Source organism: Bidens hawaiensis, unplaced genomic scaffold (assembly GCF_021521415.1).
Source record: "Bidens hawaiensis isolate Kalapana, Puna unplaced genomic scaffold, B.hawaiensis_p1.1 tig00052594_1, whole genome shotgun sequence".
In the NCBI taxonomy this organism is placed as follows: Eukaryota; Viridiplantae; Streptophyta; class Magnoliopsida; order Asterales; family Asteraceae; genus Bidens; species Bidens hawaiensis.
The window spans coordinates 68,846-81,771 of record NW_027499470.1 but is presented as its reverse complement, the minus strand read 5'-3'; the positions used below and the strand labels follow the sequence as shown (position 1 = coordinate 81,771).

Here is a 12,926-nt window from a genome sequence, read left to right as displayed (position 1 = left end):
CGCGTAGCGCGATGATCTAATCTGTATACCCGTCGCGTAGTGCGAGGGGGTCAGAATTTTTATTTTTAGTCCTTGAACTTTAGTATCTTGTCACTTCTTGGTCTATCTTCCACAGTTCAAAAATACTAAACGTGCGAAGTGCCAAGTGCGCCATCAAAACGCCACATTACGCCAATCGCTCGAGTCCGTGTCCGAGTCCGTGCGCTATGCGCGTCGGGTGCTAAGCACCCTCCGCTAGGACTAGTGAGTGTGGTTAGCCATACAAGAACATTATCATGGAAAACTCCTTCCTTATAAAGTGTTTTCAATTCTTTCCTACTTTCCATGTGGGATGGAGTTTTCTTACTTATTCCTTTAACATATAATGCTTTCTTCTCTTTCTCTCGTTTCTTCTCATTACTTATCTCATAATTATTTTTTGTCCTTTATCTTTATAAACTTGTCAAATTAGGATCAAAATTTTTTTGTGGGTGTTACTTGTTACCATAATAAGAAGCGGGCATACTCTAGATCCATTCATACATGGTGTCTCGGATTTACTCGGGGCCATGTATATCATTTATACGCCTCTGGAAGTCTGCTGGACTATTAAGAGAATTGATATTGTGTATATGATTTAATTGTGCATGTGCTTAGGGTAATTGCACCCCAATTTAGTTAGGTTCCTAATGAGTTGTAGCAAAGATATTATTGTTGATTACACAATGGTATTGAAAAGGTTTTACAACAGAGTCAGCGTCATTCATCGGCTGTGTGATGACGTATTTTCCTCCACATTTCTGGGAAATAGTAAAGGTTAGAACAGACAAGCAAGACATATTAGAAGATTGGAGATATAGTTATTAGACGTTATCTAATGGCTCAGTTATTTTATTCAGAATATTATAAAGAATCATATTTCAAAGACAGGTATTTGAAAAATCAAACGGATATTTAAATTCCAAGTTTTCAATATCATAATATTTATTCAAGAGACTTCCGCTTATATTTTGTCAAGCTGAATTTATAACAAGAAATGGGTATTTGAACCCAACATTTTTATGAAAGAATATTATTTTAAAGACTTCCACTAAAACCAAACCACAACTCTGATATATTTACAAAGCAGATACCAACTAGCGGGTGTCACGCCTAGGACCTAAGTCGGGGTGTGACATGTTGTTATCAGAGCCATCAATCTTAGCGAATTAGGTATTAAGTATACCTAGGCTTTAATCAGAAATAATTTTGTAATGAAATCATTGGTATTCAATTGAGAATATCAAAGGACATAATCATTGAATGATTAAAAATGTTACGGATAAGATACAATCTTATTATACAGATATTGGTCGAGCAAAGTAGGTACTTGATTAAAATTATCCAAAATAATCGTTGAATAAATTGTTACGGATAAGATATAACTGTGCGGATAAGATAGGAATACACTCCTATCCCCAATATAACCTCACAATAGATGTCCGATCGTCAATCTAGTCGAAGATCAGTTTAGCTTCCATCAGGTAAAGGAAAAGGATGTACAGGGACAGCCTCACTCCCAATTCTCATATTTAGTGATGAAGACTCACATCAAACAACAATGGAGGAAGATTCGGATTCCTTCGATACCAACATCCCACTAGCTCAAATTATTCCAAATCAGAATATACATGGAGCAGGATCAAGTAGATCCAAGAAACCACTAACGTTAAAAGGAAAACAAGTAATGAATTATCCAGAAGAAAATCCTCAGGGACATGACTATTTTAAATATCCAATAATTCAAGATCCGTATTTTGCTCATACTCAAGATGAACGTCAGAGCACGGATTATAATCCCTTAGAAGGAATGTACCACATCGAAGATGATTCAACTTATTATGAAATCGATGTTACCAAAATAGCCGAAGCAATGCTCTAGAAAGAAATAGAGATGGAAGAAAAGGGAAAAGCAAAGGAGATAAACAATAATACCAAGAAGGACATCAAAATCAAGAAATTGATTGTTTGCTTGAAGAAATAAACAATAAGAACCATAGAAATTACTAAAGTGTAGCTATAATAATATAGTGCACTCTTGTAACTACAATATGATAAATAAAATATATGTTTTGAATTCCCCGAATATTGAACTTATCTTTAAAATTTTATTGTAGTATGTCAAGAGAAGAAAGTGTAAACTCTCAGTGAGGAAAACGTTAAGAAAGAAAATAAGGAAATTTCTGCCCAATATAAAGTTGAAATCCAAAAGCCAGACAGAATCCAACAAGAGAAGTAGAAATAAATCCGTTCGTTCAAGGAACGAAGAAACTTATGATAGCTCTACATCTAATAGTAATTCAAGGGATGAACCCCGTAAGAAGTTAAAGTTTCAAAAGGATGTAACTTTAAAAATTTCAAAGCTTATAATCCTAAAGAATTTTATAGAGACAAGAATGCTATAGTCGCTCTAATATGGCTAGAAGAACAAGAAGCAATTGCCTTCATTAGTAAGTATACAAGTGAAGAAGCTATCCAATATTCTTCCCAAATATTCAAGCGAGAAGCTCTTGAATGGTGGAATACCCTGATTCGAAATAAGGGTTGAGAAACAATATACAATCTAAAATGGGAAGCATTCAAAGATCTCATTATAAAGAAATTCTGCCCTCTCCACGAGATGGATCAGATACAAACTCAGTTATGAAATCATCAGGTTGCTGGTACAAATCTCAGGGAATATAATACCAAATTCCTAAAGTATTGTCGATTGGTTCCACATCTGGTTACTCCAAAATATAATAAGATAACTCGTTTATAATATTTAGAATGCTGATCTTTATAGGGTAAGTTACTAAACCCACTAATCTTTAAAACCATATTATTTAATTTTTACATGCATGCATGCATACATACATACATACATACATACATACAGGTTGTTACCTTTCTTTTGTTACATAAAACATAACATTATAAACACACTAACCCTATCATTCTATCGCATTCTGCAAAATACATTAACCCTATCATGCTATTGCATTTGGCAAAACACATACATGTAATAAGATAAATAACAAAAAAATGTTGTGTACAGAGTACACATATATACAAACAGAGAATGAAACAAAACAAAGGAAATTTTTTCTCATAGTTGCTTTTAGAAGTTAAAAACAACTGACTAAATGGACCTTCCAATTTTAAAACAGATAGCAGAAGCTCAACATTTATCCCTTATCTCGCAAACAACCTACAAATAAGTAAACAAAACACTAAGGTTAATAAAAAATCAATATTATCCATCTACATGTATTCTGCTTAATCTAAATGAGAAATTCATCATGAACAAATACATACAAATTATATCTGTTGTGCACCAACCCAAATCAGAGGTACACACATAATGCATTTAGTCAACGATGGAGACAAATAATGGAAAGCGGCCATCTTCATAATGGAAAGCGGCCATCATCATCATCTTCTTCTTCTTCTTCTTCATCATCATCATCATCAATAGAGGCAACCCTAATTTCGCAATACGTTTCTTGAGCAATTGAGAAAGTGAATAACAAAGAACATAACCAAACTTGATATCTTAATCATCGGACTGATTGAGTTGATTAGTGATTTAGAGAAACTTAAATGGGAAAGTAACAGATGCCTCTCTACTTCTCAATTGCCGGTGCCATGTCAGCGTCACATCCTACCTCACTTCACTTCATTCTCTTTCGTAATATCGCATAAATGGTCACCACTTCTTTTTCAAATAATATAATAATGTTTATATAACTAAAATTATTTTAAAGGAGTTGTTGCAAAGGTGGTTGTAGATATACCGGTAAACCGTGCGGTTAGCCGACTACATTCACGCCACTTCATGTTGATTTGATTGGTAGATCGATATTCTTCACGGTTTTGAACTTCATAAAACTATTCGGTAACGGATTTGTAAGAATCGATTAATTTTCACGAGTTACCATTAACCTACACAAATAAGATACATTTACGCTTAATTAAAATCTCGACGTCCTCTAGCATCCACCGATTTTGTCTAAAAAACGGGAGGTACCCTTCTAATCTTTAGTTATCTTTATGAATAACCCTTTGCTCAACGAAAACGTCTCTTAAACATTTGCTCGTCACACCAGGTTGTGGTTAAAGTAATCAGCTACTTGGCGCCTGTGACCCGCTTCACGGTCTCCGTTCAAAGCAGCTCTTCTCCTTTTCGGTGTCGAATTTTCGCCCTCGTCGATTACTGTAGCGGATGCAGCAGACACGATTGTGTAAATAAAAAGTGGAACGACCGAAGTTGACTCGTCATCAGATAAAAAGTCCATAACAAAGTTGAATTAAAGGTATGAGTTGAGAAAGAAAGAAGTTTGTTTATCTATACTATATATAATACATAAGTCATGGGCAAATTAAGACACATCTTTTTTAAGTAATTTACAACTTATAATGCATAATGCACACATTATATAGCATGTAAGATAAGGGCAAACTTGTCCATTAAAAATATTTCTATAAATAGTTACAACATTACCCCCTCAACTTTACTCAACTTTTGTAAATTTAAAAAATAGTTATAACTTTGGACCTTCATCTTTACCAATGTATTTCTTTTAAATTTAATTGTTAACCAACTTCCTACCAATGATTTTCCAGCGGCCGTAACTTTTTCATATGTTAATATTTTTTTAAGAAAATTACACCATAAAAATGAGCATTTTATTGTCTTTAATTTAGGTATGGTATTGCTATGGTTTATTCCAATTAAAATTATGATGTTACGTGTGGGTGTTCACAATTCGGTTTTAACAGCTTCTAAGTTAAGCAATAAGTCAAATCGTTGGTTCATATTTTTTCATTGAAAAGTGAAACTGAATCGTTTAAAATTCAAATTGAATCGTTACTAATGGTTTGGTTTCACTCATTGAGCTTCAGTAATAAATTTACCGACCAGACCGGTTTTATTTGGCCAATCTTTAGTATAAAGCATAAACCAAACCGTTTGCTATGGTTTGAACATTCTGAAGCCCGCTGACCAAAAGTGATGATTGGTTTAAACGTTTTTAAGGTTTCAAACAAACCTTGAACATCCGTAATTTTTACGTGAATACTAGAATTTTCGTTCCACGTCGCATCGCACGACCATCCGTTTATACTATATATAATGTAGCACTCATGGGCAAATTAAGACACTAGGTTTTTATGTAATTTACAATAGTCAAAGCTTTATGTACACCCTATAAAGCATGTAGCATAGGGGCAAAGTTGTTCTACGTAAATTCAATTTGTTAGAAAATAGTTACAAAATTGGCACTTAAACTTTACTAACCTTTTGTAAATTTAAGAAATTGTTACAACTTTTACCCCTCATCTTTACTCATGTATTTGCCAGATTTATATATTTTCTTAATTTTCTTCTATATCTTTAAATATATTACGTTTAAGGAAAAACAGAGCTTACCGATGCATCGTACTTTTTTTTGTCGACGTTTCCATATAAAATTTATTCAATACCGAGGTACGGTCTATAATGTACAAGTCACTAAAGCATTAATGTACAATTCACATATGTAATAAATCAATAAATTGTTTAAACACATAAATATGCATTAAAGTACAACCCATGTTCTGTTTTAGTTTATAAATTTTGAAAGTACAAATTCAGTCCTCCATTCATACAACTCACATTACGAAAACAAAGCAATAAAATCAACTCAAATTAATGTTGTACGAATTTGTAACGGCTTCACAAAAAGTATGAAGGCCATACTAAAACCGTGGGCATAACCGTTAGCAACGGGTTTTCGTCAAAGACCGAAAACGACCGGCCAAAAGTTAATGAAAAAAATCAACCGTGAAATCAAGCCATTGACCAGCTTGAACGGTTTTACGGTTTTAAATCAAACAACGAACATCTATAAACTTGTTACATGATTACCAAGGTATGTGTTTCCCGCTGCATCATGCGGACACCCGCCTAGTATTGTTTAATATGTAATTTAATCTTTTTAAAGAGAGAGAGAAAAGGGTAACCGTTTGACAATGATTATATGGAAAAAAAAATATTTTTTGTTTTGGAATTAGCCAATCTCATCGGCCTTTCTATCGTAAATATAGCCTAAACAAACAATCCACGGTTTTTTTTTTGTTGTGGGAGCAAAACTAGCTCCTTTTGGGTGTAATTATTTAGCATAGCGAATGCATATTTACTACGTATACTGACGTAATTTGCCACGAAAACACACATTTATCATGTATACTACTAAAGTAATTTGCCGTGAAATGAATAATCGTAAGCACACGTAATGGTTGGAAGAAAAAAGAATTTATATTTTTAAGAAACCGATTATAAGTTGTAACTATTCTGCTTTAATTACAATGAGATAATTATCATATTGCTTTTGTATAAAAGAAGAACCGATTATAAGTTGAAACTATTCTGCTTTAATTACAATGAGATAATTATCATATTGCTTTTGTATAAAAGAAGAACGTAAATAACACCGTCTGACAACGTAACTAATGAGACGTATTTTTGAAACACTTATTGTGTTACATTTATATATACCTATTTCACAGTTTATTGTAACCTGTTTTTTACTTACCAATGACCTATGTTTCATTAATAGCATGTTTATCCTACTAAAAAAATGGTGTGGGTTTAAACATTTAAAAAGAATATTTTTAGCTCAACTGACGTTCAAGGGGGGGGGGGGGGGGGTTGAAGATTTAGGTTGGAGACCATAAATTCTTAAGTTCGAATCCGATTCCAATTGGGTTTTACTGCAGTGAGCTTTCGCGTGATAGGTTTTCCCTAGAGCAGCTGATGGCAGGTTTGGGCTATCCATTACTGTCTGCGATTACGGATGTGTGAGGTCACATTTTACCATTATGTTACCCCGTAAAATTTGACAAAGTGCATTGCTAATTATGATACAAAGTAATTGTTATAAGATTTTAGTGACAATAAAAATTCGTCGTAATAACTGGTAATGTAAAGTGTACACACATTCAAACAAATAAACATGTCTAGAAAAGTTCACCCGTGAAACGTATCTAAAATACCGACAAGGATTCAAGGATGTCAAGCTCTTGCATAAAAATCCACTAACTTCCCGGAGATTCCATTTCCATCTCAAATTGATAAAAGATAATATAATAATTTTCAAGTTCAACGCAAAATTCCATATATTCGGATATTCCCCATTTTCCTTTTGAGCCTTTCTTCTTCTGTTTGTCATGTAGTTCATATTTAAGTCTAAGAAATTAAAATAGTATTAAGTGTTTGTTTAAAATAATGGCATGTGCATATAATATGTGGTTTGTTAGAACTTATAAATTAGAACTCAGTCGAACACTGGCATAGTAAATGGTCTGATCAAGACATGAGAATTCATATTGGATGTAAATGCCTTTAGTTTAACGATATTAAGTGTTGAATAAGACTTTGTATTTTTAAGTAATGAGTGTGGATGACAAAAATACATAAGCAAAGCGGTTAAAAAATTTAGTTGATTCTTACTAGAAGTATAAACAGGTTTAGATGCTGATGAGATATCATCAGCTTTGAATTACCTACTTGTGCAAGCTATGATTTATATTATATATAGACAAAATAAGCGTAAGCTTTGGATGTAAATTACACATAATTAACAAATAAATAACGATTTGAGCTTGAGTTTGAAAATTTACTCACAATCTTAGCCCAAGCTTTGGATAAAGCGTTTAAAACGATCAAATCTCAAGCTCTCATGTCCTCTTAATGAACCGAGCTAGTTTAAACTACACTTAATTGGGGAATTTGATGACTTAATTCTGGAATAACTTGTAAGCGTGAATCAATAAGTCATGTCTACAGTTAAAGTAAATCAGAAAATTTGACAAATGGTAACAGATGTATAAAGCATCAATTCATTCAATTACACACACACAAACACACACAAAAAAAAAAAAAAACCCAACATTTCTATTTTTTTTGTTTCCACACTCAAAAGTCAAAACCGATCAAAACAAGCTCACAACACAAAACTAACCATAAACCAAACGACCGTTAGAAAAAATAAACACCTCAGAGGAAAAAAAAAACTGAAAATATTTGTATGAAATCTACAATGAGTAGTTGTAAACGTGTAACCTTAGATAAATTAACAACATTATACACAAACATTTAACCTTAGCCCAAGTAAGCTCTACTAATGTTCTTGTTTTTTCCATTCAGATCTGTTGGTTTGAATGCTACTTTCATATCCACTACTGTCACCCGACTCAATGTGTCGTTTCTCAAATGATCTCTCCCTTCCCGTCTCCCGGCTCCCTCTTCGGTCCTGCAATTAATAATCAAATTTCTGATTTGGGGGTGTTTTGATACACGTTTTGTAAGTACGAACAATTTTAAATAATCAAAATATGTAACAAAACAATATAGCCAACAGGATCAGGTAATGCACATTATTGCTATTTAACTGATCGTTATTTTTGTTGCAGCTGGTATGAAACTGATTATTTTATATTATTTATTCATGAACAATATTTATTATTTTAAAAACTTTTAACTCAAACAAACAATTTTTCCAAATAAAAATAAATTTGTCTAACTAGTGGAGCGTGCATGAAACCGAACAAACCGATCCGTAACCGAAATAACCGAATCCAAGCAAAAGCTGACGGCTTGGTTTTTATGTTTAAAAAAAATCGAATTGTCTGTTCGGTTTCGGTTTTCCATGTAATTAAAAGCCCAAAGAGCTGGACCAAATGTATGGAAATTCATTTTTATTTTCTAAATGTTAAGTAATTTAGAACTGAATAAATAGTGTGACACAAATGTTTTAGCCCAAATATATAATAATCAATCAACCATTGATTAACAAAAAGATTATTATGATACTTACATCTCGAAAGGGAAAGTCATTGGCTTCTAGCATGTGAATCACATGACCCATTTTGGGCCTCTTTTGAGCACTGGGGTCCACACACCGCAATGCAACTAAAAGAACGCGTTTCAATGCTCTCGAAGACGGTTTCTCAGGCATTTTAGGATCCAAAACCCCCTCAGCATTTCTACTTGATACCATTGCTTTAAGCCAATCAACAAGGTTTACCTGCATCGGTATCGATTAAGAAATTAAAACCCAAATCTATACTTGATAAATAAGTAATTGTTTGTGTCGCGTGTCATAATTATGTGAGCCCAAGATTCTTATTCTTGTTTATCTTATTTCACTCCTTCGTATTCATAGTAATAAAACATCATATATTAAATATAGTAACTTATGTGAGATATTTGACTTCAAATATATTAAATCACTAGTCAACAACTTATATGTAGTTTCAAAATATCGTTTTATAACTTCTAAAAGTTTATTACTAGCTTGATACGTCATTTATTCAAACCATGTAATAGATGGATTCTAACCTACTAACATAATAAAAACGACATTAAAAATTAAGAAAAGTAACGCAAACCTCTCCTGGAGGCCGACTATAATCTACAGGGTTTCTACCGCTAATTATTTCCATAATTAGAATCCCGAAACTATATACATCGCTTCTTTCGTTTAACATGCCGGTGCTTGCATACTCCGGAGCAACGTACCTATTAAGAAAAACATAAATGTTTTTTTTGTAATTTGGGAACATAGAATGGGTAAATACTGTACGCGTCAAAACAATGGAGTTGACCAGAAATAATGTTTGTCAAAGATTTAAACTTGTTTTTTAAATAATTTGTATATGAAATACGATTAGAAGAATTCTATTGTTTCAATAATACTGCTTTTTTGAATAAAAAGATTTTATGAGGATGCAACTAGTAGCCTAGTAAACGAACCAAACGCTTAGTGAACTGTTCGGCGGGAAGTTCATATAATATACGAACGAGGATGGTACAAAAGCTTTTGTTGATTAAGTTAAACGAATACATGCCCCGATTGGTTATATACGTTTGTGAGTATTCGTTTATGTTTGTGAACTTTTCGTTTATTTAATAAACAAACAAACTGAAAGTTCACTCAGTTATGTTGGTTCGTTTATGTTCATGGACAGTTCATTCATACTGCTAACGACCGAACATAAACAGCACGAACACGTTCATTTTCTTAACAAACATACACGAACAAGAAAACCCCGTTTGATTAGTTGTTTGTGGTCGATCAATCTGTTCAGTTAAAGTTAAACGAACTAACAAAACGTGCACTCAGTTTGTTCATTCATTTATGCTCATGAGCCTTTCGTTTATACTATTAACGAACGGACATAAACAAGCACGAAAACATTCATTTTCTTAATGAATGAACACGAACAAGAAACCCCAATCGTTTAGTTGTTCCTGTTGAATCGTTTGTTCGGTTAAAGTTAAACGAATGAACACATGCATCCTCTGTTCTTGTTCATTCACTTCGTTTACAAGCCGAGATGCAATATCAAATTGGTCGAAATTGCAACATTAATCAAAGTTAATATAAACAAGAAGAATAAACTTATATACCCAAATGTTCCCATGACGCGGGTGGTGACATAACTACTTTCCGAGCCCAAAAGCTTTGCCAACCCAAAATCCGAAACTTTAGGGTTCCATTGCCGATCGAGCAAAATATTGCTTGATTTAATATCACGATGAACAACTTTCGGCTCAAGACCCTCATGCAAATAAGTCAACCTATAAAAATACAAAAGGCGCATGACAAACATAATACTAAATAAGAATGAAAGTTTTGGATTAATAATGTACCCTTTGGCGGTACCGAGTATAATGTTCATTCGTATCTCCCATGTAAGTGGGCTTGTTGGTCCCACGTCTCCATGAATCCATTGTTCTAAGTTCCCGTTATCTACATACTCATAAACGAGTATTCTAAACATGAAACCAAGCTTATGTCAAGAATCTATTAACGTAAATTTTTTAAAATTTTTAAAATTTAGAAAAAACAAAAGGTTACCTGTGTGCTCCTTCGACACAATAACCGAGCAAACGAACTAGATTTTTATGGCGTACACGCCCGATTGCTTCTACTTCAACCTTGAACTCCCTTTCAGCTTGTCCTCTGTTTAGATTAATTAAAAAAAACAAAGATAAGGGAATGTTTGGCATTGTGGTTTAGAAGTTATATCATATCAAAAAAATCAGATAGAGATATAAGTTTCCCTGTACCCAAACACTAGAAACTGAAAATTATTAGGCATCAAACAATTATCTTGATCATAATTACAGAATTGAAACAATGTGTGGGCTAAATTGAGCAAAATTCAATAATTTAAGCTTAAAAAACCATCATCTAAATTAGAATTACGATAATCAGATCATGATCAGATAGTGAAGTTGCGAGAATCAGTTTCCGCATATACAAGCACCAGAAACTGAAATTATACACATTAAACAATGATCTTGATCATAATTTAAGAAATGGAAACAAATTGTGGGCCGAATTGAGCGAAATTCGATAACTTAAGCTATGAAAACCGTCATCAAAACATGAATTATGATAATCAGCTCATGATCAATAGCAAAATAAAATTATGGGCCAAATTGAGCAAAAAAAAAATCAATAATTTAAGCTTCAAATGCCATCATCAAAACATGAATTATGATAATCAGCTCATGATCAATAGCAAAAACAAATTGCGGGCCAAATTGAGCAAAAAAGGAACCCAATTCAATGAATTTAGCTCCAAAAACCATAATTCAGACTCGAATTAACCGCAATTCAGACTCAAGTAAACTGACTTGGCAGCGTCTAACCTGTTATTCAACAAATTCTTAACCGCAACTGTCGATTTATCGGTCAAAACGCCACAATAAACAATCCCATATCCACCTTCACCGATGACATTCTCATCCGCAAACCCATTTGTGGCAATCTCAAGCTCTCTTAGTGTATACCAATGGCCCCACCCCAAATGCGACACCTCGGGTTGAACCGAAACCACCGCCTGCTGATCACCCGACCCGCCTTCATGCGACGACCCGCCCGGGTAAGAAATCCGGTGCTTCTTCCCTATGTCTATCTGAATCTTCTGATACCCATCCACTGCATCTTCCGATTCCGGACACGGGTTTTCACTCGGATGGGTCTGGACCGGGTCGACCCGGATTTCACGGATCTCTTTGGAAATGGTGGGAATTGAAGGTTTTTGGGGTAAAGTTTTGGTCTTTTTGCAGGAGTTGTTGTGTTTGGAGGTGAAGTAGAGTGAGATTAAGAACATTAAGATGACGATTGCAGCTCCGACGCAAATTCCGACCACGACCCATAAACGTAAGCCGAAGATTGAGGTTCTTTTGGAGAGTTGGTCGTTTAGGAAACCCGACATGATTGTTTCTGGGTTTGGGTTTAGGTACGATGATGGAACATGATAATGGAGAAGAGAGACAGAAATGGAGGCTGTGGCAGTGGTGTGGAGTGGGAGTATTATTATTATTATTATTATTATTATTATTAATGGATAGGAAATTAAGTGGGGTTTTTTTGGGGGATTGGAGGGTGGGGAAGTGTATTGCTGGATTGATTGAGACCTTGTCAAATTTAGCCTTTTGTAGTTTTCTTCAGACCATGTGTACTAGAAGCTGGTTCAAGAAAAAGAATTTTGTTTCAAGAAATAGAAAGGTGAGGTTTTTGGTTTTCCATTTTGTCGTTTTATCTTTACCATAAATATTCTTTTTTGAAGTTGTTTAAGTTAACGATTAATGAGGGTGTAAAATTAAGATAATGATTTTTGGAATATGTATCAAGTTCAATCCCTCATTTCCTTTTAGTCCATGTTCTGTAAGTTAATTGACTTTGTAGCATAGGTAAATTGTTAGTGGGGGTAAGTTGTATGGATTGTTTTCGTTGACTTCGTAGCATAGGTAAATTGTTTTTTCTTTGTTTGTTTGGGGCGTCATGTTACTATTGTAAATCGTTTGTTTTCAGCTTTTTTTTTTAAGTTAGATAGAGTTATTTATTTTATGTTGTTGGTGTGAGTGGCTC

The 12,926-nt window shown here is 33.8% G+C and overlaps 1 protein-coding gene across 1 annotated transcript; it reads right to left on the bottom strand.

The window, feature by feature from the left end:
* Positions 1-8,044: 8,044 nt before the first annotated feature.
* LOC143599728 (putative serine/threonine-protein kinase At1g01540) lies at positions 8,045-12,299 on the bottom strand. Its single transcript, XM_077077617.1, has 7 exons — positions 11,702-12,299; positions 10,902-11,006; positions 10,694-10,816; positions 10,451-10,621; positions 9,430-9,559; positions 8,856-9,065; positions 8,045-8,291 (listed from the first exon to the last, which is right to left on the bottom strand). Exons 1-7 carry the CDS (start codon positions 12,268-12,270, stop codon positions 8,160-8,162), a joined length of 1,440 nt encoding a protein of 479 aa, XP_076933732.1. The 5' UTR covers positions 12,271-12,299; the 3' UTR covers positions 8,045-8,159.
* Between the last annotated feature and the right edge of the window lie 627 nt (positions 12,300-12,926).

Coding starts and splice junctions, on each gene's coding strand:
- LOC143599728 (XM_077077617.1), bottom strand. CDS start 12,270: ATGTCGGGTTTCCTAAACGACCAACTCTCCAAAAGAACCTCAATCTTC. Junction 11,007..11,701: donor AAGAATTTGTTGAATAACAG/GTTAGACGCTGC, acceptor TAATCTAAACAG/AGGACAAGCTGAAAGGGAGT. Junction 9,066..9,429: donor ATAGTCGGCCTCCAGGAGAG/GTTTGCGTTACT, acceptor ATACCGATGCAG/GTAAACCTTGTTGATTGGCT.